General features: G+C 39.9%; 3 protein-coding genes across 7 annotated transcripts in view; 1 reads left to right on the top strand and 2 right to left on the bottom strand.

Moving 5' to 3' along the window:
• Window positions 1-19,213, top strand: part of FAM149B1 (family with sequence similarity 149 member B1) — a 28,975-nt gene extending 9,762 nt beyond the window's left edge. Inside the window, exons 3-9 of one of the 2 annotated variants that reach the window (XM_024740589.1) lie at window positions 6,015-6,139; window positions 7,966-8,072; window positions 10,437-10,661; window positions 12,134-12,257; window positions 12,502-12,627; window positions 15,950-16,028; window positions 17,130-19,213. In XM_024740589.1, the coding sequence (XP_024596357.1) occupies window positions 6,015-6,139; window positions 7,966-8,072; window positions 10,437-10,661; window positions 12,134-12,257; window positions 12,502-12,627; window positions 15,950-16,028; window positions 17,130-17,203 (860 nt within the window). In that variant the 3' untranslated portion in view covers window positions 17,204-19,213. The remainder of the gene's footprint in view (window positions 1-6,014; window positions 6,140-7,965; window positions 8,073-10,436; window positions 10,662-12,133; window positions 12,258-12,501; window positions 12,628-15,949; window positions 16,029-17,129) is intronic. The other variant, XM_024740596.1, reaches the window with a different exon arrangement.
• DNAJC9 (DnaJ heat shock protein family (Hsp40) member C9) overlaps window positions 1-23,728 on the bottom strand; it is a 29,113-nt gene extending 5,385 nt beyond the window's left edge. The window contains exons 1-5 of one of the 4 annotated variants that reach the window (XM_024740618.1): window positions 23,431-23,694; window positions 23,118-23,258; window positions 22,229-22,483; window positions 20,270-20,369; window positions 14,103-14,455 (exon numbers count right to left, since the gene is read on the bottom strand). In XM_024740618.1, coding sequence (XP_024596386.1) covers window positions 14,418-14,455; window positions 20,270-20,369; window positions 22,229-22,483; window positions 23,118-23,258; window positions 23,431-23,610 — 714 coding nt within the window. In that variant the 5' untranslated portion in view covers window positions 23,611-23,694 and the 3' untranslated portion in view covers window positions 14,103-14,417. Of the gene's footprint in view, window positions 1-14,102; window positions 14,456-15,831; window positions 16,017-19,235; window positions 19,918-20,269; window positions 20,370-22,228; window positions 22,484-23,117; window positions 23,259-23,430 lie in introns of those variants that run through there. The other 3 variants (XM_024740637.1, XM_024740609.1, XM_024740626.1) reach the window with 3 other exon arrangements.
• Window positions 23,729-25,897: 2,169 nt separating this feature from the next.
• Window positions 25,898-27,524, bottom strand: MRPS16 (mitochondrial ribosomal protein S16). Its single transcript, XM_024740935.1, has 3 exons — window positions 27,323-27,524; window positions 26,628-26,888; window positions 25,898-26,140 (listed from the first exon to the last, which is right to left on the bottom strand). Exons 1-3 carry the CDS (start codon window positions 27,333-27,335, stop codon window positions 26,007-26,009), a joined length of 408 nt encoding a protein of 135 aa, XP_024596703.1. The 5' UTR covers window positions 27,336-27,524; the 3' UTR covers window positions 25,898-26,006.
• Between the last annotated feature and the right edge of the window lie 390 nt (window positions 27,525-27,914).

The following is a 27,914-nucleotide window of genomic DNA, read 5'->3' as shown; positions in this document are numbered from 1 at the left end:
TTTTTGGAGTGATAGAAATTATCTGAAATTAGGTAGTGGTGGTGGTTGCAGAAAATCATGAATATACTAAAAACTACTTAATTGTATACTGTAAAATGGTTAAAAATGGTGACTCATGTTATGCAAATTTTATCTCATTAAAAATTTTTTTTTAAATTCTTGCAACCTGAGAGATGTCCTCTAAAACTTTTTGTATGTGAGTCTGTTGGTGAGAAATGCTTTCTTTTGATATATGAAAATTTCCTTATTTTTCTTTCATTTCTGCAAGATAGTTGTGTGGTGTATTGAATTTTAGGTGGACACTTTTTCTCTTGGTACCTTTTTTTTTAAACATTCAGTGTATCTCGTTTATTTATTTAAAAATTTTTTATCTTATATTGGAGTATAGTTGGTTAACAATGTTGTGTTAGTTTCAGGTGTACAGCATAGTGATTCAGTTATACATATACATGTATTTCCTTTTTTTCAAATTCTTTTCCCATTTAGGTTATTAGAGTATTGAGCAGAGTTCCCTGTGCTATACAGTAGGTCCTTGTTGGTTACCTATTTTATTTTATTGGAGTATAGTTGCTTTACAATATTGTGTTAGTTTCTACTGTACATACAGCAAAGTGAATCAGCTATACATATACATATATCCCCTCTTTTGGATTTCCTTCTTCATACTTTCAAGATGTTGTCCACCATCTTCTCACTTGCACAAGAAATCTGATGTCATCCTTTTCTTTGTTCCTGCGTTCATGTATTTTTTCTTTGGCTGCTTTTAAGATTTTTCTCATTTTCACTGGTTTTGAGCAATTTGATTATGATGTGCCTTGATGTAATTTTCTTCATGTTACTTCTGCATGGAGTTCGTTGAGCTTCTTGGATCTGTGGGTTGATTGTCTTCATTGTTTGGAAAGTTTTCAGCCATTATTTCTTCAGATATTTCTTCTGGTGCCCACCATCCCTTAGGACACCAGTTACTCATATATATTAGTCCATTTGCTTACTGATCCCTCAAATGTAATGCTTTAATTAAAGAATTTTCTTCTCTGTGTATTTCAATTTGGATGTTTCCTATTGTGCCTTCAAATTCATTAATATTTTCTTTTACAATGGTGAATCTGCTGTTAAGCTCATCCAGTGTATTTTTCTACTCATTGTTTTCTGTGAAGTATGATTTAGGTGAATTTTATATCTTCCATGTCTCTTTTTGAAAAAGTGGGATAACTCAAACATGTGTGTGAATTCTGGGTTGGTTTCAATGATTGATATTCTTCTCATTGTGAGTTGTATTTTCCTGCATGGTATTCTTTGGGTGCCAGACATGGTGAATTTTATCTTATTGGGAGTTTTTTTGTTTTTTTGTTTTTGTATGTATCTTCTTCGGTTTTTCCTGGGATGCACTTAAGTTACTTGGAAAAAAATTGATCTGTTCTGGTCTTGCTTTTATGATTTGTTATAGACAGGTCATTCAGTCCAACTAATTATCCCCCAGATACTGAGGCAAGATTGTCCTAAGTACTCTGCCCAATGCCCCATTAATTATGAGTTTTTCTAGTATGGCTGGAAGAACCAGACACTGTTCCTGGTCCCATATGAGCAGCAGGCACTATTCCCTCTAATTCTTTCAGTTGGTTCTCTTTCCTAGCCTCAGGTGGTTTTTTCTCATACATGCAGTGATCAATACTCCTTTGAGTACTCAAAGGACACCCCACACTCTACAGATATCCTGGGTTCCCTTTCTGTGCATTTTTCTTCTCTGATACTCTGTCCTATGAACCCTAGCGGTCTTGGTCTCTCTGGACTTTCAAATCAGGGAGTCCACCAGGATCTGCCTTTGTTCTCCCTCTTTGTGTCACGTCTTGGAAACTCTTTCAAGGCAGTTGCAGAGCTAGCATCATTTGTTTACTATCTCATGGTTCACTGTCTTTCATTACCTGATGCCCAGTGTCTTAAAAGCCATTGTTTCACGGATTTATTGGTTGTTTTAAGCAGGAGGGTAAAGCCAGTCCCTGTTGCTCCATCTTGGCTGGAAGCACAAGTCCAGGAAATACATTAAAAAAAAACACTTCTATTAAAGTGTATATAAGGGAGAGACTTCCCTGGTGGTCCAGAGGGTAAGATTCCATGCTCCCAATGCAGGGGGCCCAGGTTCGATACCTGGTCAGGGAACTAGAACCCGCATACATGCCGCAACTAAGAGTCCACATGCCACAACCAAGAAGTCCTCATGTTGCAACTAAGATCCCATGTGCCACAACTAAGACCTGGTGCAGCCAAAATAAATTTTAAAAATATATTAAAAAATATAAAGCATATCTATATAGAAAATTGCAAAATAAATTTACATCAAGCTTGATTAATTTTTTTTTTTTTTTTTTTTTGCGGTACGCGGGCCTCTCACTGTTGTGGCCTCTCCCATTGCGGAGCACAGGCTCCAGACACGCAGGCTCAGCGGCCATGGCTCACGGGCCTAGCCGCTCCGCGGCATGTGGGATCTTCCCAGACCGGGGCACGAACCCGTGTCCCCTGCATCGGCAGGCGGACTCTCAACCACTGTGCCACCAGGGAAGCCCTTGATTAATTTTTAAAAACTGAGTCGACTTGTATGACCAACGCTTATATCAAGAACAGAACATTACCAACACTTTAGAAGCCCCTTTCATGTTACTAAACTCCTACCCCCCAAAAGTAAACCTATCCTGAGTTACAGCACCACAGATTAGTTTTGCCTGTTTTAAAACTTTTAAGAATGGATTCATATAGTATGTGCCCTTCTGCATTTGGTTTCTTAAACTCAACACTGTTTGTTAGATTCAACTGTTTTGAGTGTAACAATAGTTCATTTTCATTGTTATATAGTATTTTATTGTATGAATATATCACATTCTACTGTTGATGGACATTTAGGTAGTTTCCAGTTTATGTCTGCTGGCATATAGTGCTGTTATAAACATTCTTGTATATGTCTTTTGGTGAACGTATGTAGTGGGTACATAACAGTGGCACTGCTAGGTCATAGGATATGCTATTCGCACTTCAGTGGATACTGCCAAATTTTTTTCCAAAGTGGATGCATCTATTTACACTTTCTCCAGTATTGTATGAGCATTCCAGTTGCTCCACATGTTTGCCACAGTTGATACTGTCCATGTGAGTTTTTTTTTTAAAAGCCACTCTGTTGTATGCATGTTTAAGTTCCCTTTTAAAGCTGGTATTGGAGAAGAGTAGGTCTAAGACCCTTTCAAAACAAACTGCTTTATATTATGTGAGGTTAAGTTTTGGGAGATACAGGACAGATAAAGTCCAGAGACATATCCAAACCCCAATAATAATAAATCCTGGTAATAAAGGAATTACTTCAGTTTTCAGTATCAACCACTGAAAGTTTTCAGAGAAAACTTTCATTTTATCCTTCACAATTTTACCAGTTAGGCTATGAATTAATATCCTTTTAGTTTATTTTTCCATGCATCCATAAATTTAGGCTATTTCATTGTATAACTATTGTGATTTTGAAACTTAAAGTTTGAAAAAAAGACAATGATCTTATAATGGACCTGGAGGGTCTCTGACTGGTTTAGTGGGTTGATTGACCTAAAATAGGGATCAGCAAACTTTGTGTATAAAGAGCCAGATGGTAAATGTTTTAGTCTTTGCCAGCCATCCAGTCTCTGTTGCAACTACTCAACTCTGCCCTTGAAAGCAGCCATAAACAATATGTATATGAGTGGATGTGGCTGCGTATACTACTATATACTCAGTATACATCTTCCCCAAGGACATATATAAGAATATCCGTGACAGCATTATATACTGGAAAACATAAACTGGAAACTACCCAAACATCCCTCAACAGCAGAACGTGATATATTCATATGATGGAGTACTATACAGTAACAAGAATAAGCAAACTACTCTTACAGCTTTATTTACAAAAACTGGCAGTGGTAATGGGCATGAGGTTTCACTAGTTGTGTGTGGCTATTTAAATTTTAATTAATTACAATTAGGTAAAATTTAAATTGTTCTCAATCACACCAGCCAAATTTTATTTTTTTTACTTAAGTATAGTTGATTTACAATGTTGTGTTAATTTCTGCTGTACAGCAGTGATTCAGTTATATACATATGTACATTCTTTTTTAAAATATTCTTTTCCATTGTGATTTATCATAGGATATTGAATATAGTTCTCTGTGCTATACAGTAGGACCTTGTTGTTTATCCATTCTATATATAAAAGCTTACATCTGCTCACCCCAACCTCTCACTCCATCCCTCCCCCAGCCCCCTCCCCATTGGTGACCACCAGTTTGTTCTCTATGTCCATGATTCTGTTTCACAGATAGGTTCATTTGTGTCACATTTTTAGATTCCACGAATAAGTGATATCATATGGTATTTGTCTTTCTCTTTCTGACTTACTTCACTTAGTATGATAATCTCTAGTTGCACCTGTGTTGCTGCAAATGGCATTATTTCGTTCTTTTTTACAGAGGAGTAGTATTCCGTTGTATATATACCATGTTTTATCCATTCATCTGTTAATGGACATTTCGGTTGTTTCCGTGTCTTGGCCATTGTGAATAGTGCTGCTATGAACATAGGGGCATCTTTTTCAATTATAGTTTTGTCCAGATATATGCCCAGGAGTGGGACTGCTGGATCATATGGTAATTGTTTTTAGTTTTCTGAGGAACCTTGATACTGTTTTCCAGTGGCCACACCAACTTACATTCCCACCAACAGTGTAGGAGGGTTCTCTTTTCTCCACATCCTCTCCAGCATTTGTTATTTGTAGTCTTTTTTTAAAAAATAAATTTATTTTTGGCTGCATTGGGTCTTTGTTGCTGCACGCGGGCTTTCTCTACTTGCGGCAAGCGGGGGCTGCTCTTCATTGTGGTGCGCGGGCTTCTCATTGCAGTGGCTTCTCTTGTTGCAGAGCACAGGCTCTAGGTGCGTGTCCAGCATTTGTTATTTGTAGTCTTTTTTTAAAAAATAAATTTATTTTTGGCTGCATTGGGTCTTTGTTGCTGCACGCGGGCTTTCTCTACTTGCGGCAAGCGGGGGCTGCTCTTCATTGTGGTGCGCGGGCTTCTCATTGCAGTGGCTTCTCTTGTTGCAGAGCACAGGCTCTAGGTGCGTGGGCTTCAGTAGTTGTGGCATGTGGGCTCAGTAGTTGTGGTGCACGGGCTCTAGAGCACAGGCTCAGTAGTTGTGGTGCATGGGCTTAGTTGCTCCACATGTGGGATCTTCCCAGAACAGCACTCAAACCCATGTCCCCTGCATTGGCAGGCAGATTCTTACCCACTGCACTACCAGCGAAGCCCCCTGTAGACTTTTTAATGATGGCCATTCTGACTGGTGTGAGGTGGTACCTCATTGTAGTTTTGATTTGCATTTCTCTAATAATTAGCAGTGTTGAGCATCTTTTCACATGCCTGTTGGCCATCTGTATGTCTTCTTCGGTAAATGTCTGTTTAGGTCTTCTGTCCATTTTTGGATAGGGTTTTGCTGTTGAGTTGTATGAGCTGTTTGTATATTTTGGAAACTAAGCCCTTGTTGGTTGCATCATTTGCAAATATTTTCTCCCATTTTGTAGGTTGTCTTTTCGTTTTGTTTATGGTTTCCTTTGCTGTGCAAAAGCTTGTAAGTTTGATTAGATCCCACACTAGCCAGATTTTAAATGCTCTGTAGCCACATGTGGCTAGAGGCCACTATACTGGACAGTGCATATGTAGAACATTTCCTTCAATCTCCAAATGTTCTATTAGACAGCTTTGCTCTACTAATCTTTGCTTTTCCTTCTGCCAGGTACAAACAGGAATCACCAGCCTGGGAAACACTTTAAAATAAATTCATGGTTTAAAGTGTTTTTTTGAACTGTGCAGGTGGTATGAAACTGGGCTGCAAAGCTGTGAAGCCTAGCTTGAGATTATGAATTCTCATGAGAGATTTTTTTTCACAGTACTGTTGTTGTGGGTCTGAAGATATTCATGGATAATAGATTCTATTCCTTTGCTCAGATGATGACAGTAATGTTGCAATCACCAGACCAGCTTCAGAAAGCCCCTGTGTGCTGAATGCACCACAACCTTTGGTCTTACCTCGAGTGCCACAGTCTAAGGTGCTGTCCATCACCTCAAATCCGGTAAGTCGCACAGGGGAATGTATTGGAGAACCTAGGACTGTTCTTGTAGACTAAGTTTGCTCAGTTATTTGCCTTAATTGTATCACTATGACTCTTTTTCAGTAAAGTTATGTGTTTATCACAGTAATCCAGTGACTCTTTGCAAAGATAAGTTTAATTTCAGTTTAAAAAATTAATAGCAGCGAATGCACTCATGTCAATGAATTGTACATGTGAAAATGGTTAACACAGTAATATTACGCTATGTATATTCTACAATTTTTAAAAATTTAACCTGTTAAAAACTTAATAGAAAATTAGAGTTGATAAGTAATTCTCAATCAGCTCTTTTGAAAAGGCATCTATAAGCTGTGCAATCTAGACTCAACTATATGGTCAACTTAAGTCTGCTTTGGAAAAAATGAAAAATATGATGAAAAGAGGGACCAATATCAGATCTTCTATGGCCTTAACATTCTGTCCTTTGAATTTCTTTTTGACTTCTTCCCTCTTTTTTCTCTTATCTCAGACTACCTGGTTTTTGTTTTATTTTTAATATTTGAATCTGTTGACATTTTTGCTTTTTGGATGTTTACTAATCATAACCAGATGTAAAAGGCAAATCAAAGGGAGGAGAAAATGGTTTCAAATAAGTCTGCAGACAAGCATATAAAAATGGCCATTTCTTGCAGAAGGTTGATAAGCCTGGTCTCATCCATGTGTAATGATTTATGTAATCCCAGTTCTTACAATGATAGCTCCCCAGTGTTACTTGTAGCAAGAAAAGTGTGGGAGCAGGGGAGGGATAAAAAAAAAGGATTCTCATCCTTGGCCCATGCTCATCGAGCCTGTGTTTAGTACCACATCTAGTATTTGCTTTGTTGGTGTACTGGCCAGATATTGTGCAGCTATATTTTAAAAAGGGTTATTTAAAAGTAAACTCAGCTTGTGAAGCACCATACTGTACACACCTGTAACTTATATAATATGTACATCAACTCTACTTCAATAAAAAAACTAAATAAAAATAAACTCAGTAAGGCCCATACCTTATCACATTGGAGGATGACCCAGGTAATAATCTAATATTCCTATGATGGTAATAAAATACTTCTACATGTTGAACTGGCCTAGTTATGACCTAGGTAGCCTAAGCCCTGAAAAGTTAACGTACACAGTTCTGGTTGTTAATGACCAAAGGAAGGAGAAGCAATAATCCAAACATTCTTAAGACAAAGTAGGAGGAAAATGCATACTGTGGCAGAGAAGGAGCTGGCCAGAAAGGGCACTTAACTGACTACCTGAGAGAGAAAATAAACAGGACACTAAGGTGGCGGTGGCAGTTAAGATTAAATCCTGCTAACATTAAAATACAATTAACTCCTTCTAATAAAGTCTTCAGAATTTACGTTATTATTGAGAGCTGACTGCTCCAGGTGTAGTGAAGGAGAAAGCATTAGTTGGTGCAGAGCATAGGATTATGTGATAGTAAAAGAGATAGAGTTTACCCTTATTCTCCCCATTTTTGTTCCATATTTTGTTTTCTAGTATAATGTAAATAATAATAATAAAGGTCCTCTCTCCCCTATGAGAGTGACTATTAATTGCTTTCATCTAAGTTGACCAGGCTTCCCCATTTAGAAATGGAGAGGAAAGCACTCTGATCCTGTCATCTTGACAGTGGACTTGGGGCTCCAGCTGGGGTACTGGCCAAGATTTACAAAAGTTAAGGCATAGGAGAAAAATGTATAAATGACCTAATTTGGAAATACTAACTTCTGGCAAAGTTGGGAAACCAAGCTGATATCTTCACCAACCAATGAGTAACACCTTCTTTTGATATGTAGATGAGTCTCTGTCAAGCAGCAAGTGGTCATCAGCCAAATGTGAATGGTCTCTTGGTTCATGGGATGCCTCTACAGCCAAGAAATCTCTCCCTAATGGACAAGCTCCTGTAAGAAGTATAAAACTTTAAGACTATAGAGTTTAAGTAGATCACTGAGGAAAAAAAAGGAAAGCAAAGTCAGTCAATCAACATGCATGTATTGAGTACATACCAAGTAATCAGAGACATCTGGGGAGTAAAAACATATAAGGAAAATGGTCTCCACCTTCAAGGAACTGATAAAATAACTGCTGAGAAGGCACAAAGGTAAAAAGAGACCTAACCATACAGGGCATTCCTGTGACTGAGGGCGAAGTTTGTGTACTCAGTGTGAGCACTATGGTAGTCCCAAAGAAGGGAAGCATTTTGGTGGGTAAGTGTAGGTTTTGAACGTATCCTTGAAAGATAGAAGATTGGATAAGCAGAGAAGAGCAGCAGGTAGGAGGAATGGTGTGGGAAAAGGTTTGGAAACAGGAAAATACAAATATTTAGAAGAGAAAGCCGACCATTTTTGCTGTAGTAGGATAGGAAGCAATAGGTTAGAACTTTAATGTTCTGATCAAAGACCACTGACAATCTTCTACAACTAAAATAGACCATGGTGTGATTAGTGGGAAAGAAGACACTATGAAATTAAAGAACATTGGGACCAGACTATGGAGGGTTTTGAATGTCATGTTTTTGAGATCCATCCATGTTGTTGCATGTGATTCTCTTTTATTGCCAAGTAGTATTCTATTGTAATAGTACACCACAATTTGTTTATCCATTCGTCCATTAATGAACACTTGGGCTATTTTCCAGGTTGGGGCTGTTATGTATAAAAGGTACTATAAATATTCTTACACATGTCTTTTTTGTGGACCTATGGTCTCATTTTTCAGTACAGAATAGGTTAAGTGTATGCTTAACTTTATAATAAACTGCCATACAATTTTCCAAAGGAATTGTACCATTTTACATTCCCACGTGAGCAATGTGTGAGTCCAGCTGGGGAGCACATATATTTAAAACAGGAATCTGAAAGATAGATTTCACAGCAGTAGGACACAGATTGGATTGATGCAGGAGGAAATGAAAGTAAGGAGTCTCATGCAGGAGTTCAGGCTGCTATAGGTCTATTCTCAAGTTGTAGCAAGACTAAAAAAAGGAATGAAATATTTTAGGAGATATTGCAAAAGAAATCAAATTCTATAAAAATAGAGGAATCAAAGTCAACTCAGATTTCAAGCTCAAGGGAAGCTTATTTGGCAGGGGGAAAATGAGCTTGGGGTGTGTTGAGTTTACAATGATGGGCCATATAGAAGGTCAGATTTGAAGGCTGATCTAGAAGTGTGGAGGTGATAAATCCAGCTATGAATGAGTAGTCCAGAGGAAGAATAAAGATGAACAAAGAGCAGCTAAGGCCTAACCCCCTGTAATTAGAAAGCAGTAGGCTGTGTAAAGAAAAGGCTTAAGTGAATGGTTAGGAAGATCAGAAAGATCTCATATGAGTAATGCTCAAGGTTTAGCCCTATTCTGTGATGGGCATTTTTCCTTCAAAGTTCTCCAAACCCTGAGGCATATTTTGCACTAGAGGACACCAAAGTGGCCTGAAAGATTGAGGAACTTGCTGAAAGCCAAGAGCACCTGGCAGAGCTTTATTCTTTCACTTCCCCTCCACATCACAGTGTAAATACTATCTCTTAGGTGCCTTACAATAGAATCAAACATTCTCTCATCTGCTTAAAACAAAAAAACAAAGCCGCTGAATCTACAAGGCAGAGTTTAAGCTACTGAACTGTTGAGCATGGTATTTTATCAGAGTACTTACAGGAAAGTGTTATATTTCACAGTTGTTTATGCAAATGGGGATCTACTGCCCTGGGCTGTACAAAGCTCTGGACCCTTTGCCTGTTCCCAGCTTTCCAAGGAACCCGCCATCCCTGTAGGCTCCAACTAGCTCAGCATTTTAATCTCTGCAGTGGGAGCCACACTAGTGCCACACCACTACTAAGCAGCAATATTGGCCTTTCAACTAAGTCTTTCTGGTGACATTCCTTCAGCACAAAAGAATGCTTCAAACATGGTAGGAAGCACAGTCCCTGAGGTAAACTTTTGGGAAGCACTTTGGAGTCGGTACCCTACAGGTTAGTCTTTACCAGTAACTGAAGAAGTGACTGTGATGGCAGGTGAAAAATGGACTTGCTTTCCCAAGTCTCCATTCTAGTAAATTATGTGTAAGATTGAAATGATGTCCTTCTTTTAGGTACACATTCTCATGCCTGAGCTAGATTATGTAACTTCTAAAACTAGGTTATTTATTGTTTTCTCTTTTCGCTTTTTTCTCCCTTGAATGTATTTTATAGTCTAAGGCTTTTTACCCTTTGAGTTCTGTCTCCCTGTACAGAGCAATCTTGATCTCACTGTGGGTTTCTGATATTTGGACACTAGAGATCTTGATGACAAGCTACATATGAGGCCTGGGTCCAGTACCATCTTTTCAACTCGAAATTGGCCAAATCGAGCCCTGGAGCTTAGTACATCATTTCTGTCATATACAGTGCAGTCCGCCAGGAGACGCAATCCCCCACCACGTACCCTTCATCCCATCAGCACAAGCCATTCACGCGCTGGAACACCAAGACCTATGGAAGAAATACTCAGAGGATCCCGAGTGTAGGTTTCAAAAGCAGAATATCTGGAATCTATGGTAAAACTAATGAAGAATTTTACATAGAGAATGAGTTTAAATCTAAGATTGAAATATATGCCTAAACAGTAATCATTACATATTCTTATGATGAACTGCACACTGGTGTAAATCTAATACAGAAAAAATGGAGTTAAATTTGAATGAAATACAGATATACTGGATCTTCCTATTGATTTAGCTAAAGATTTGTATTTCTACAAATAAAATGTTGGCTAGAATACTTCAGAACTCACCAAAGGAATAAAAGACATGTGTATTTTATTAAAACATTTTCCTTGGTGGGAACATCCTCAGTGAAATTCTTCCCCAAATAATAGTTAATTCTCCTTTAATATTTTTCTGTACCATTAGGACCTACCTATTCCATTGACAATGAAAACTTTAAAACCTCAGATAAGTAGATGCTTATACACCAGGAAATACGTCCCTTGGCACGTGTTAGGAAGTAACACTAAACATGTTCTCTTCCCTTTTCCCACCTTTCATTCACTAGACACTCTGAGCCTCACTGTGCAAAAAATACCAAGCCAAGTCTTTAAAATAAAATTCTTTCATTAGTTGTTGACTTACAAAACATCTTAGGATAGTTAATTTCTAAGACTAAGAACAAGGGTGTGAGATGACAACACCATAACTGTGTTTTGAATTCAGCCTCTAAATCCAGGACGTCACTATACTTCTCTCCCAACACTTCTTGATTTTGACTTTTCAATTTCTTGTTACAATTTATCCCAATAGACCTACTAAAAGAGGTGTCCAAAACCACCAAAAATCTTTGTTAGGACACCAGGGTTCTCAGCTGCTCTTTTGTTGATGTACCTATATCTATACTGATAGAGCTATACATTAATTTGAGTATGAGTGGTCTTGATGTATAATTAATCTCTCATCCCTCTAACAGTGCTTTTTTCAAAGTAAGCTGCTTTGTTTTTTTCTGGGACATGAAAAGTACCATTCAGCTTTTAATTACTATCTTGGGCATGAGTAATACTGCAAACTGCTCCAAATCCCATGGAAGGAAATAAGTTTAGGAACTTTACCTGGAAATTATAGTTTTTAGTGAGAAGGACAACCAGAAAGCCCAGAACTGTGAGTTCCATCAGATGTGAAATTACAAATCCATAACTGTCAGAGAAATACAACACAATATAGGGAAAATTGTTTTATTCCAGTTCTCTGTGGGAGAAAGGGTCAACTTCTGCTGTGTGCTCAGGATGAAGTTTCAACAATAAGAAAATACTATGAAGGAAACCCAAAACTTTAATTCTCCAAAATCCTTTCACTGAGATCTCTTCACTTAAAAATGTAGGGAGCTTAAAGCTTTCTGTGCATGAAATTAAACTCATCTGCTCAATTTATTTGATTCTAATCAGTTTGCTTATATTGTTATAACTTTATGCTTTCATGTCTTGGTTTTTGCTGATGGGATCTGCAGCCCAGTGGCGGCCGACTCACTCTCCTCTCCCTCACCACTGCCCCTGAGTCGAAATAATCTGCTGCCACCTATTGGCACAGCTGAAGTGGAACACTTGAGTACTGTGGGGCCACAAAGGCAAACGGTATGTCTCTTTCCTATTGCCTTTCCATGTGCTTGTAAAACCTCAGGGTCAGTAATTCTGCAGGGTCTGTGCTCTGGTCTTGACTTAACACTATATTTTGTCAAAAGTACACACTGAATTCTGATTCATGACGATGGCATTGGAGCTGCTTGGCCTGCAGTGACCATACCTGTTAGGGTTGATAAAGGACATGCACAGCTCCACTACAAATTAACTGTTTCTGTAATTTTTATCTCTTCTGCAGAAAACCCATAGCGATTCCAGTCGAGCTCGAAGTGCAGCGGTGGATGAGCCTAACCATCAGCAGCCCCACGAGAGGCTCCTTTTACCAGACTTTTTCTCCAGGCCCAACACAACTCAGTCATTTTTGGTAGAGTGACATACTTCCTCTATGGTCTTGATAGTTGAGGAAAGGGAAAAAAAATAGTTTGGCAGACTTAAGGCTTTACATGGTGGCTTAATCAACTCTAAGAATAAAAGATGAGGTTCTAATAAAAATAATGTTTTTAAGTTTTAAGTATATTTTGTTGAAACTCTAACTGGTCTCTGTCACTCATTCTTTTAACTTATACATAAATTGCAAATTCTAAGCAATTTAAAGTTTAGCTATTTCTGAGAATAAGCAAAATGTTAAACCCCAGTGTGTATCAGATTAGCATTAACTTCATTCTCTAACACTGCTCTTAGGGAATTACACAAAAAACGGTATCAGATTATGTATGTGGACTGGTGGATGTGCGAGTTAAGACTTTTGGGGGTTCTTAGTTAATTGATGTTTGAAATGCTGACAATGCCTTACCACTTAATGTACATTTACTAGCCCTTTTACTTTTAAACAATAGAAAAAAACCTGATTGGGAGACTGGAGATCATGCACTGACCTTGCCCAAAATTGTAAGCCAGGAGCTCAGCCCCACCTCATTTGCTTTGTGCAAGAGGGCTTGGAGAGCCTAGGAAGTGACTGGGGCCACACTTATGGCCCAGGAACCAGGCACCAGGAACCCACATCCTATACCAGTCTTCAAGACAGTGGTATTTGCAACACACTTATCTCAACTCATAACCCTTAAACTGTATCAGCCTAAAGCACTGTACGATCCTTCCTCCATTAGAAGAGTGGTGAGAGTAGTAAATGAATGGGACATTGTACTAGTTTCCTAGGGCTGCTATAACAAATTACCACAAACTGGGTGGCTTAAAACAATAGAAATTTATTCTCTCAATTCCAGAGCCTATTAAGTCCAAAATCAAGGTGTAAGCAGAGCCATGTTCCCTCTGCAGGTCCTAGGGAAGAATCTTTTCTTTCCTCTGTCCTAGTTCATGGGCTGTTCAGCTTACTGCCTGTTTTTGTAAATAAAGTTTTCTTAGAGCAGAGCCACCACGCTCATTCACTGTCTGTGGCTGCTTTCCTACTGTAACAGCAGAACTGAGGAGTTCCACTGACAGTATGTACCACAAAACATAAAACGTTTACTATCTTGCCCTCTACACAAAAAAAAGTTTGCTGATTCCTGATAGAAAACATGGGGCTTCATCAGGAAAGAAAGAAAAAAAATCTCAAATCTCTTAATACCAGTGCTGACAGGAAACTGAGAGGGACGTTTTTATTCTAGAAGTACCAGTGGGATGGTATTGATAGCTTTTTTTAATATCTCCATTTAGGTATTTTAGTTGTATCTTAAAATCTTTAAATCCCTTGAGATAATTTTGAAATGTTTGAGTTCCATATTGAGAGTCACATTTCAAGCACGGAAGTAGTCATGGGTGTTTCAATGTTGCTGAAAAGGTTCTGGTTCTGTTGTTTTATAAAATTGTCCATTTCCTTTTGCCGATCCTTTTGTCTGCTCTGTTTGAGAAGTTAAAACACAAGCTTTCAAAACACAAGACTGTCCACAGAGATAAAAGTACTTAGCAGCTTCCAGGGGCTGGTGAAAAGGGAGAATGGGGAGTGACTGCTAATGGATAAGGGGTTTCTGTTTAGGGTGATGAAAATGTTCTGGAATTAGTGCTGATGATTGTAAAACCTGATAAATATACTAAAAACCATTGAACTGTACAATTTAAAAGGATGACTGTATGGTACCTGAATGTCTTAAAAGAAGAAAACAAAATGCCCACAATACTGTACATACACTCCAAAGAAAATATTAGCAGCAGGAATCAGAACATGAAAGAAGTGGTGGCAACCTTCAGACAACCTGCCAGGTTTACTTCTAACACTGCTCTTAGGGAATTACACAAAAAACGGTATCAGATTATGTATGTGGACTGGTGGATGTGCGAGTTAAGACTTTTGGGGGTTCTTAGTTAATTGATGTTTGAAATGCTGACAATGCCTTACCACTTAATGTACATTTACTAGCCCTTTTACTTTTAAACAATAGAAAAAAACCTGATTGGGAGACTGGAGATCATGCACTGACCTTGCCCAAAATTGTAAGCCAGGAGCTCAGCCCCACCTCATTTGCTTTGTGCAAGAGGGCTTGGAGAGCCTAGGAAGTGACTGGGGCCACACTTATGGCCCAGGAACCAGGCACCAGGAACCCACATCCTATACCAGTCTTCAAGACAGTGGTATTTGCAACACACTTATCTCAACTCATAACCCTTAAACTGTATCAGCCTAAAGCACTGTACGATCCTTCCTCCATTAGAAGAGTGGTGAGAGTAGTAAATGAATGGGACATTGTACTAGTTTCCTAGGGCTGCTATAACAAATTACCACAAACTGGGTGGCTTAAAACAATAGAAATTTATTCTCTCAATTCCAGAGCCTATTAAGTCCAAAATCAAGGTGTAAGCAGAGCCATGTTCCCTCTGCAGGTCCTAGGGAAGAATCTTTTCTTTCCTCTGTCCTAGTTCATGGGCTGTTCAGCTTACTGCCTGTTTTTGTAAATAAAGTTTTCTTAGAGCAGAGCCACCACGCTCATTCACTGTCTGTGGCTGCTTTCCTACTGTAACAGCAGAACTGAGGAGTTCCACTGACAGTATGTACCACAAAACATAAAACGTTTACTATCTTGCCCTCTACACAAAAAAAAGTTTGCTGATTCCTGATAGAAAACATGGGGCTTCATCAGGAAAGAAAGAAAAAAAATCTCAAATCTCTTAATACCAGTGCTGACAGGAAACTGAGAGGGACGTTTTTATTCTAGAAGTACCAGTGGGATGGTATTGATAGCTTTTTTTAATATCTCCATTTAGGTATTTTAGTTGTATCTTAAAATCTTTAAATCCCTTGAGATAATTTTGAAATGTTTGAGTTCCATATTGAGAGTCACATTTCAAGCACGGAAGTAGTCATGGGTGTTTCAATGTTGCTGAAAAGGTTCTGGTTCTGTTGTTTTAAACAGTCAGCAGGCAATGGAAATCAGATAAAAATTCCCTTGACAGCCAATTGTAAGTATTTAGAAATATTAAACCATACGGATTATTTATAAATGCTAAGATTTTCTTAAAGACATATTAATAAAGTTGTAGAACTTGAAATTTTTACAAGTTAACAATGGCTCTGTGGGCTTCTGGCTTGGGATTTTTCTTACTTGGAACGAGCCAACTTGTCCCTCAGAATGTCAGATGATGTCGATTACATTGCTGTCCAACTTCAAGGTTTTCCCTCCTAAACCAAGTAACACATTATCCTCTGGGAGAAGTCACATCGTAAGAAGTGTCTCATCTTCTCTCTTTTTCAGCTGGACACACAGTATCGTCGTTCATGTGCTACTGAGCATCCTCATCAGGCCCGACCTGGTAGGGGATCTGCAGGAACAGGTCGGGCCATGGTTTTTATTTTACTACTATGTGGTTAAGACCCTGCTGTTTTCCATGTTTATTTTTCCTTCCTCCAGATTTTATTACATTTTGTTTTCCTACATCTTTGTAAATTACCTCAAATTCATTTTGGAATATGGGATATAATAAAAAAATTACAGAACTCCACTGCTCAAAGCCAGAAAGTTCCAGATTTGTTTTCTCATATAAAAATTAACCTCTTGCCATTCCAGCAAACTACTTTTTTTTTTTAATCTAAAAAATTTAAGCCAAATAAGTCATTTTCGTAACATTCAAACACTGCATGGATTTTATTACTTGGCAAACCCCATATTGCTATGGATTAAACTGCCCTGGTCAGTTAAGCTGCTAGGCCAAGGTAAGAAAAGAAATTCACAATGTCAAGACACAAGGAGTCTGATTCTATCCCATTAACTTTTTTGTCTTCTAAGTTATATTCTATAGTTTCTATTTTCATGTGAGTGATGAGAGAAAATTTAAGGATGTCTTAATTCTTCCTATAATGGTCTCACCATCAGGGTCATTTTCTCCTTATGTTATAGGTGAAATTTAGAACTATTGGGCAGTTGAAATGTTTCCTGTTAATAATCAGATTAATCAGCAAGTACATTAAAAAGTAATCTGCCTCAAACCTTCTCTGTAATCCAAGCGAATTCTTTTAGTTCAGTTCCTAGTAGCATCATTTGGTAGTCTTTGAATGCTTTCAGTGGATTCGGTTCTTGGATCAGTTCTCAGAGAAGCACTGCTGCCTCTGAGCTAGTTATTACATTTGGCCATGCTGCCGGTCAAGTATAACTAGTATAATATTTAGGTAAGTCCTTTTAAATTAGTGGCTATTTTCTAAAATTAGGTTACTGCTTTCATATCTAAATATAGATTTTGTTTCTTTACTTTTACATTATAAAATACGCAAACATGGTTTTTATTGCCTTGGTAAATATATACATTACTATTTAGTCACAGGCTCCAAATTTAAAGTCTAACTGATAACTGGAGCAAAAAAGCCCGTACATGAACTTGAGACAATCAAATCTAGAATGTCTACTAATGTTACTCTATGATGTCATCTTTGTCTGACAGGTCCTCAGTTACATGGATCTACAAAATCTCAAAACAGAGGTGGACCTATCACTAGAACCAGGCAGGGACCATAGGGCAAGTGAGAAGAACCTGCCTCATGCTGCAGGGAACATGTGGGAAGATTTCGCAAATCAGTGTTCAGTCATCTCGTGATGCAGAGCTTGTAAACAGGAGACAACTTGAAACTATCCTCATGAAGAGTTATTTTGGTACAACAGACTGAGAACAGTATCAGCCAAAGATTACATGGGTACTGCTTCTATCTCCAGTTACTGTCTTCTTTCAGCATAAGTTAACCATTTCACTGGACAGTAAAATTTGTACCCAAAGATGTAACAAAAGAGTAATATCCTCCAAATCACTGTTCATAATATGTCTGTTAACAATGATCAGTTCAATTATTACAGGATTCTATCAGACTATACATACACAAAAAGTAGGAAATTGTTTGATAACATTATCACTGGCTTCGCAATACTTCTGCTTGTGTTAATTTTTGGACAGGTGTACTCACTTTTACATCATTTTTAGGAGACAATGCTGTCAAAAATCTGAGCTACTCATCAAACAGGTGAGTCGTTCCTAAAGTTTTCTCTTTAGATGTCCAATTCCATAGGCAGACAGATATGGCAGGGGTGAGTAACTAAAGACATAAATGTTGAGGACTGGTGTAAAGTAACCTATGTAATAAACCATAATGGATTGTTTTTTCACATAGGATGACTCAACCTCACAACACCTGCTTGACATCAGGTTATGCTTCTTTTCTTCTTAAAGTACTTTAGTGGTCGTATTTATTTCCAAATATTAAACTCACCTTGCCGATTTTCTCCTGCAGATCTAAGAAAGGCAATTTAAAAATTTATAGAATATTTCTATTAGTGAGCCAGCAAGACACAACTTCTTAAAATTTCAGAAACCCTGCAAATTAGTCCAGTATAAACATATCCTAAGAGCAAAGGAAGAGAACTTTGACATTCTTCCAATTTTCACATGGACCTTTCCTGAGTGCACTCATTAATGAAACAATGGTTTTAACTATGGCTTACATTTATTTTATTTAAATTTCACTGAATTTTAATTTTGATGATCATACTGGTTTTAGATCTTACTGTTAATCTTCAGAGTTGATCAATTCAATTGGGGTAATTTTATTATTTCGCAGTTATCTAATGCTATCATATGAAGACGGATGCTTCAAACAACCTGCATTAAAATTGTATTTTTGATGCAATTAAAGAGTATTTTTTAACCTGTTTATAATCACAAACTGAAAACGTGTCATGGGCTTACCTCAGATAAATCATGATACATAAATCTCAGTAACAGAAGGCTTGTTTTATGTATATGGTATTGAATATATTAGCTTACAAATCAGAGATTTTAAGTTGAACAGTCCCTAAAAAATTTCCATATATTCTAATGAGTTCATACCAATTCAACTAAATATAAGTGAAAATCTCTGTACTATTCTCACAAATCAATACCAGGAGTACATAATAACAAGCCACTGGATCAAGACGGCTTGCCTTTCAAGGTTAAAGTTAAGAGTCAGAAGGAGCCTCTGACAAGTCATTTAGCCCAGCTCCCTTACTCTTTTATAGAGGAAAGAAGTTCAGACAAGCTCAGTGACCTAAGGACATTCAGCAGTTACAGGCAGGACTACAACATCTCTTGAGGCAACTTAAACCAGGCTATCTGCTACAATGCTGACTAGGACTACTTTTCTTCTCTCTTCTTTATCCTAAGCACCATTCATATCTTTCCTAGATCATCTTTTAAATGATCACACTGGGATCATTTAAAAAGCTCCTGGAACTTAACAGTCATTTTTTTACTTGTTTATTTAATCATGTAAGATGCTTGAAGTTATCTGAACACCTGTTTCTCATATAAACCTCAAGCAAAGAGTGCAAAACTTAGTTGAGTAAAACAAAAAGGAGAGGGTCTATGCAAGAACATTAAGAAAGCAGGGGTTTCCCTGGTGGCGCAGTGGTTGAGAGTCCGCCTGCCGATGCAGGGGACATGGGTTCATGCCCCGGTCCGGGAAGATACCACATGCCGTGGAGCAGCTAGGCCCGTGAGCCATGGCCGCTGAGCCTGCACGTCCGGAGCCTGTGCTCTGCAACGGGAAAGGCCTTATAACAGTGAGAGGCCCACGTACCACAAAAAAAAAAAAAAAAAAAAAAGACTGAAAGTAAATTGGCAAGTATTTGGAAGACAGATGTCCAGCAAGTGTGTTGAAGGCTAGGTAAAGTACCTGTTCTAATAAACACACACCACTGAATACCCTGCAGCTCACTCCTGTGTGGCAAAATGACAACTGCTAAATGTGGTAGGGATAGATCTGCATTATAGATACAGTTCCTTGTACAGAAGACCCATAGAAGAGTGCTGTCAGGAAGCATATACCCTTCCGCTCCCTCAATGATCACCACCAAATTCCTTCATAGGAGGACCTCACAGAATGTCACGGATATACTAACTAGTTTCCAGGATATACTAACATCAGGTTGAGAGATTCTGTTTGGTTTACATAGTTGATCTGAATAATTTAGGCTTGAAAGACAACTTTTCTCAAGAGTTAACTTTTGTCTTCAAATCTTGACGGCACCTTGCCTACGATGGCATCAATTAACACCTAAGGAGTTTTGAAGAGAAAATTCCATTATTTCTTTTCTTTCTTGAGAGTTGTTTTTTTCCCCCCTCGTTTGGAAGGTTTGCAGTACTTTGCTTCCATCTGAGCCAGAAAATTGTCCATTTCCTTTTGCCGATCCTTTTGTCTGCTCTGTTTGAGAAGTTAAAACACAAGCTTTCAAAACACAAGACTGTCCACAGAGATAAAAGTACTTAGCAGCTTCCAGGGGCTGGTGAAAAGGGAGAATGGGGAGTGACTGCTAATGGATAAGGGGTTTCTGTTTAGGGTGATGAAAATGTTCTGGAATTAGTGCTGATGATTGTAAAACCTGATAAATATACTAAAAACCATTGAACTGTACAATTTAAAAGGATGACTGTATGGTACCTGAATGTCTTAAAAGAAGAAAACAAAATGCCCACAATACTGTACATACACTCCAAAGAAAATATTAGCAGCAGGAATCAGAACATGAAAGAAGTGGTGGCAACCTTCAGACAACCTGCCAGGTTTACCTGAATGAGTGCTTTCAAGTTATCCACTCCTTCATCAAGCCCCAACTCCTTCCTGCTCATTTCTGCTTCTTTAGCCTCTTCCTGAGCCTAAAACAGAAACTCATGTGAGACGCTATGGCAATCTAGCAAATACTAAAAATACACCCTCTTTCCCCAAAGCAAATTTAAGACTCCTTCAATTTGAAGATTATATAAATTAAAAGGATAAAATTGCATAAATATGACACTCACTAAAAGGCAGCATTGCTGACATCAAGCAGTAGATCCTCTGATTCCAATAAGCATTTCTGACTGCTCCCCATTTGTATTTGCTAGGGGTAAGCAGGTAATTTGGTTTCATAAACCACATGGTGACAGGAAGGAAACCAAAATGCTAGAAGAGCTAAGAAAGGTCACTTAGCCAAGGATGCCCTCAAAATTCTGCCAGGATATAGGCACCTCAGATTCCTCCTCTGGAAACCCAATTTACTACATGTGACTCGCGGCAGCCTTGAGAGCAACCCTGGTTTAAAATTTCCCCTGAGTAGTTAGGATAAACTCTAACAAATTCAGTTTTAACCTTTCTTTACCGGATTTCAAAGCCACCTCCTCTTGCCAAATTTTACTAGGGCACTGATTCCAAAATACCATAAGAATACCTTGGGAAAGGTTAATAAGTTCATTCTTTCCTTCAGGGCAACAAGTAAGACTATAAGAGGCCCCAACCCCCAGTGAATTTTCTAAGTAGCAATGAATACTATTAATACTGGGAGTTATGCTACATTAGGACCTTGTTATTCCAATAAAGAGACACAGTTTCCATTGTCTACTTTCAGTCCCTGTATTCAATTTATTTCTTTTAATACTGTATTCCCCTCTCCAAGTTTGTGGGAGTCTCACTCAAAAGTATTCCAGCCTCCCGCCCCGCTCCCCCAAACTCTAGGGAAGTTTCTCAAGCTAATAGCCTATTACTGAATACAGCTGTGCTCAGTTTCACCTAAAAAAATGATTACCAACTTAAGATAAACTGTCAGCTTGAATCTAGACAGATGTAGCCTATGAGCCAAAATGATGATCTTGATACACATTCCCTTCTCTCAACTCAGCACAGGTGTCAGGTTTCTCCTGTCTCTTTACCTAAAAGCTGCAGACCTACCTCCACCCCCATTTCAGCCATACAAAGTAAAGTACCCACCAAAGAGCTACAGTCTTACACTGTTTGCTCTCCGTGGAGCTCCCATTATGAAAGCCAGGTTGAGGCAATGGTGCCCTAATACCAAAAGACCAGAGGCACAGATGTTTGTTACCTTGAATCCACTCCCTCCCTGAACCCCAGATATCCTTAAGCTCCTTTCCCCTGCCATCATCCTTACCCTCACCAGCTCCACAGTTTAATATGCGTATAAAGGACACACAAGCCACAGTCCTTGATACTCCACAAAAGTGTACCTCAAAGTGTGTTTGGAAAGACACTGTTATCAAAATAAACTAAATTGTTTGTTTAAAAAAATGTATATTCTGGGTCCAACTCAATAATCAATCTGGCAAGAACAAAGGAATCTGAATTAACAAGACACAGTTTTAAAGGGACAGCCTCTGTCACTCTCCCCGCCACGCCTTAACCAAGTGAGAATCACTGTCTAGCCTGTGTATCTGGACTCAATTATTTTATCTCCTCAGGAATGCCTCAGCAAGGTTACAAGAATTGGCCCATATGAAGAATATTTCAGTGGTACTTTAAAATGATATTATCTAAATAATCCATGCAGTAAAATCCTCTTGAGCACAACACAGTAGAAAAAAAGGTTCTCTTAATGAGCTGATCTGCTCATTTTATTAGATGAAAACTACAAATCAAGTTAAACCTAATCTTTATTTCAGCAGTCTTGTATATATTTTCATTATTGTAAATATCCTCAAATTCTTTTTGGAAGCAGTCAAGATATAAACAGCATTCAAAATCTTACCCTCCTTTTCCTTGCATTCATCTTTTGCTTTGCTTCTTTGACAAAGGCATTATAGGACGGGACCTCTCTGGCATCAATGGCTTGTTGAATAATGTTCCTTATCCTGGGTTCCTCTGTGTACTGCACACACAGCACAGACTCCATGATCTGATCCATGTCACCCTTGAAGTCCAGATAGGCCTGTTTAATATCAGCCAGCTCTTCTTCTGAACCTTTGTATGTCTTCTCAAAAGCTTGAATATCTTCTAGAGATATCTGAACAAATGAGAGGCATATGCTTTAACTCTGAGAATTTTATTTTAAATAAAAGAAATACTAGTAAAAAGTATATTTAGGTGTTGAAATGTTTCTCCTCAACTCAGTTACTTGAGTTGAAATTGTTGCAAGGAACAAAAGTTTCTATGCCAAAGATTTTCCAGAGTTCTCCCTAATCCAACCTTTACAACTGCTACGCTACAGACCAGGAAAATTTAAGTGAAGTTTCCAAGCTAGGAAAAGTTTCAGGACTTACATCGGAATATGTAAAATAAAGCACATCTTGTAAAAAATCAAATGCCCCCGTTTCACTACAAGCACTTTACATCAACGGAAAATTAAAGACCCATTTTCAGTAAGAGTGTGTGTGTGTATGTAGGTGCATGTGTTATGGATACACACACACGGTTCAAACTAACGGTGAGATATGTCTTCCCTTCTTCAAAGATCGATAAGTAGATAGGTATTTCCTGAGGAACGCCGGTGTTTATGTGTGTGTTTATTGATATTTCGAGGCCAAATAAAAATTCCTCGTTCTTACACAACACAAAATGCAAGGCCTTAGAGGCATTCAATAAACGTTTGTTGAATGAATGATGAAAACAGTCACAAGGAAATCTCCAGAGTTCTTTACCTTTTTAAACAGTAATCTCCAATAGGCCTCCCAGTCCCGATCTTGGCTGAGCACATCAGAATCCTCGTCCACTGTTCCCTGCTCATCGTACACTGCTCTCTGATCTTTGTCACTCAGAACGGAATAGACCTTCCCAAGGATCTGCGGGAAAGAGCAACCAAAAATCAACCCTGCGCCTCTCACTGAAACCGCGCCGCGAGAAATAAAGATTAGAAAACGCCAGGCCGGGTTCGGCTCACTCCACCTGGGCGGGGTCGGGCGGCCAGAAGACGGAGAAAAGCCCGGGCAGCCGGCGGACCGGGGTCTAGCGCACCTGGAAGCGGCGGGTGGCGTCCTCCTTGTCGCCCTCGCCCACCCGGTCCGGGTGCACCTGGAGGGACACCTTGTGATAGCCGCGTCGGACCTCGCCGTCTGAGGCCTCGCGCCGCACGCCCAACACTTGGTAAAGGTCGGCGGTGCCGAACACTTCCTCGCACAGCTCCAGAAGCCCCATGGCCGGTAGCGGTTCGGAGCCGGCGGCGACCTCAGCGAAATCAGCCTGACTCCAGTGACGCTGAGCAGACCTGGGCGACACCCTTTTCCCGCGCAAAAAGCCCAGGGCGCCGGCGTCACAAGAGGCGCCGGAATGGGCGGAGCCACGACACCACACTTTACGGCGGTTGCAAAGTGGGGTGTGGCCAAGCTTGCGTCGGCCAGAATTGAGGCGGAGAGTGGAGCCGGCGTCCCTGGTTTCCTCTAGCGCCGGGACCTCCTTCCACCACGCCCTCTCCTCCGCGGCCCTCCTCTCGATGCTCTGGAAATCTCGCACCTACCTTTTCCCCAACGTCCTAGCTTAGTTTATGCAACAATACAAGGAACGTTTATATTAGACTGAACCTATGCACTGTTTTCTTTTTGCTTTTTTTCAGTGAAAAACAGCGTATCATCGGCATTTGGCAATTTCACATGGTTTAAATTTAACCTGAAGATTAAACAGATTTGTTCTTTTCCAAAGATGGTCTGACAAGAGTACATAGAGCTCTGAGGCCGAAATAATTTTGCAACCTACAGGTTGGGACCGATGGGTAGGGACTTTCCCTTGAGCCCTGCAATTTATAAAGCCTACATTAAACAAAAAGACAAAATACCGGTCTTTTAAAAATTCTTTGTCTGATAGAACTTCTAGATTTGACATTTATTACAGAATCATTTCCATTCACCTTCCAGCTCCTAAATCACCTTCCACTTTGCTGGAGATAACATGGTACAAATGCTCATCTTATTAAAACCTAAACTTCAGAAGCAAAAGCTTTCTCAAGTGCAGTCCTGGGTTTGAGCATGCTAGACTTGAGTGGGTAGCAAGACAGGCTGATGCAATCATTGAAGACTTGGTGAAAAATCTGGGCCTGGAAATCCAAAGCAAGGCTAGGGCTAGAGAAAACTTTGGAAATCAGGGAGAGGATGAGCTCACATAGGAATTTTGTGTATATAGATCTTAGACAAAAGATAGACCAGGGCACAAAGTGAATACGTGAGCTGGTAGAAACTAAGTGGCTCAAAATATCCATTTCACATCAGTTCCCCTCACTGGACAATACTTTCCAGAATTACATTCTCCTCTGCTCTACCAATTAAAGCTTCTCCAAAGACCTCAAACTCTCCAGGGTAGATTATTATCTTTTAAACTTTGAAATGGTTTTCAAAACATTTCTCTTTCCTAGTTCCAAGATCAAACCCAGGTAAAGTCAGTTGCTCTCTGACTGCTGTGCCTTTAAAGTCGCCCCAAAGTAAGTGGAAGCCAACCAGTGACAACCCTGGGAGAGCCTTGATGACCTCAGATTTTGAGATGGCTGGTAACTGTTCTCAGAATATAAAACCCAGAGAATAAAATAGTTTGGTACATTGATAGGGCTATAGAATCTCTATAAATCTCCTATGTTTTAGTTTTATGTCAGATTATGAAATCTGTATTATCCAATGTGCACTAAAACCATCTAATCCTGCTGCACTTCTGGTGGAACAGACTATGTGCTATTTGGGTTTTGGGGGACACAACCAGTCATCTGTATTACAAAATCATGATACCTAAACCTGATTCTGTCACTGACTTTTTAAATGGATTTTTGTAAAGCCCCTCATCTTAGCTCATTTCCCCGGCTACAGACAATATGACATGTTGGAAAGGGCTCTCCAGGTAGGAACATTGGGGTCTGACTCTTAGCTCTGCCCAGTATTAAAACTATGTGGCCTTGGGCAAGTTTCTACTGCTGAACTTCAGCTTCCACTCCTATAAACAAGATAATCCTACTTAATTTCATGATATAATTCTCACAAATAACCTTGCACGGAAAAGGCCTAAAATGTATGTGGGTACTTTACAATATTATCTTTCTTCCAGTTATTCCTAAAAAGTAGGTTGTTAGAGCCTAAAAGCTCATAACAAACCTACCTTTGTAAATCTGAAATTTTGCATTTACAAGACAATGTAAATCTGCAATTACAAAAACAGTAAGTGAAGTAACTGTGTTCCTGAGCTGGTGGGATGACCATAAATGACTAAAGTAGGAATTAGTTATATAGGACACAGACATGCTGGTTGGGGACTTTGAAACACAGGGAAGTCCTAGAAGGTAGCAGGCTGTAAAGTTGTCCAAGAGACCCAGAGTCCAATCCACCCCACAGCCACTGTCTTTCCCCAGATGAAGGCTGAAAAAGCTAATTAGTACCTATACCCAGCTTTATGTCAGTCAAGAACAAACCTCTCCCTGGGCCCTGTTCAGGTCAGGCCAGAATACCATGGATGACTTAAAAAATTCCATTTATTGACCTCTAAATATAATAAAACTAAGAGATTTGCACAAATATTTTAAGAGGACTTCGACCTTGTTCCCAGTGCTATGATCACTGAAGTCAGTTTGCTTTTGTTTCTGTAGCCTCTGTATCTGTTTTCTGAGCCGCTAAGAGGACTTCTCGTGCCCGTTTCCGTCGCAGCCTCTCAGCATTTGTGATCACCATCGGATGCAGAGGGAAAAAGCCAGAAAGACCTAAAAGTAACAGTATTTTCATTCATTATAACAATACAAGCTAATGTTTCCCTGGGAACTCAGCATCACTGAACTGAGGTCTAACAGAGACCTGATCTAGAACATAGATTCAAATCAAGTTCCTCACTCAACAAAATGTTTTACCTCTTCCCCCAACTCATTTCCTTCCGTTTACTGCAAGGTCACAGTGGATGTTGTCTACTTCCTAACACTATTTTCCTTACTTGGAAAAAAAAAAGAACTGACAGATAGCCATTCAAGACACACCATTCCCATTTTTTAGCATAAAATCTCAGTTATCCAGAAAGTCTCATAAAGGAGTCTACAAAAGGAATCTCCAGATTCAAAATGGCAATCAGATCAATTTCAGTTCTCACTCCAGTCCTGATTAGCCTGGAGATAATGAAAATCGTTCTTAATTCCCATCATCTTCGAGCTGATTTCAATTTAAAATCCCCTCAGAGAGGTAAGGCTAGAGCTGAGTTACCGAGAAGCTTTTCCACAGGCTTAGAGAGGTGGGCTCCACAGCCAATCCAATGCCGGATCCGGTCCAGGTTGAGAGCAACGATTTTCTCTCCATGACTGTTGGGCAGTGGATCATAGGAGCCCAGCTGCTCCACGAAACGGCCATCCCTGGGGCACTTGTTGTGAGCAGCCACGATGCGGTAGAAAGGCCGGTTGGTACAGCCACCCAGGGTAAGGCGGATGGTTAAGTGGCCTCCATGGTAGGCCTTGAGGAGCAGAGTACCTGTAGACAAAAAAGTGGTTAAGACACAAGAATCGAGGGCACAAAACCGACAAAATGAGATAGATGAAATGAGCCCCCTTCCTCCACTGAAAGGTCCTTACTTCCAACCAATTCTTGTCAATCTGACTTAGATACCGTTTCTTTGTGAAACTCCTCTTATGCACTCCAGCCATCCCCCAACGCACTCAACACTGGCTCTGGACCATGTCGGAGTCCAGCTGCCTCATTTATAAAATTGATGCCGTTTATCTCATAGGGTTTCCGCGAAAACTTAAAAACAAAACAAGAAAACCACTGAGGAGAGGGTCAAAAGTGTGCAGTTTCAGGTACTGGTAGCCTCTAGCTCGTCTACGGGAGCGCCGCTCCACCCAGTCCCGTACGTCCCCTACCCCCGGCGACCGCCCTTAAGGTCTCCCGGGGACCCCATCACTCACTGAGCTGGACCATAGCGCAAACGGCAGGCGCCGGGGCCTGTGCACCAGTTGCGACGCCTCGGAGCTTCTGGCCTCCCGCGCGGATCCGCTCTACCGCCTCGGTGGCGCGGAGGACAGCCGGGAAAGGTCAGCGTTGAGGAATGGCCTGCCTCCAAGCTCCGCGACCCCAGGCCGGGCGCCTCGGTGCCGGAAGCGAACGGCCCACTCGCCCCGCCTCTTCCGCTTTCCCCCCCTACACTTCCCGTAACGCAACACAGTGGAACCTAACGTACCTCAACTGCCGCAAAGGAGGGGCGCTACAGTTTGGGGCCGGATAAGTGCGAGAAGAGCCCTGTGGGGTCTCCCGGCCCTCACTGGCCTTTGGGTTCCTGCCAGAGGGAGGAGTAGTGGACAGTCCTGGGAGCGGCTAAGAAGTGCTAAAGTGCTCCACAAATCCATCCTTCCAGCAAACTTTCCGAGCACCAGTTAGGGCCAAGGCGAGCTGCCGAGAACGCAAAGATGCGCTGTCCCTGCCCCCAGGAAGCTTGACAGTCTGGTAGGGGAGATGGTGAAGTTACACCAGAGTAACTAGGGGTGGTCAGTACACAGTCCT

This window comes from Neophocaena asiaeorientalis, unplaced genomic scaffold (assembly GCF_003031525.2).
Source record: "Neophocaena asiaeorientalis asiaeorientalis breed wild unplaced genomic scaffold, Neophocaena_asiaeorientalis_V1.1 scaffold484, whole genome shotgun sequence".
Lineage (NCBI taxonomy): Eukaryota > Metazoa > Chordata > Mammalia > Artiodactyla > Phocoenidae > Neophocaena > Neophocaena asiaeorientalis.
The sequence above is the reverse complement of the archived record's forward strand: the minus strand, read 5'-3'. Positions and strand labels throughout refer to the sequence as shown.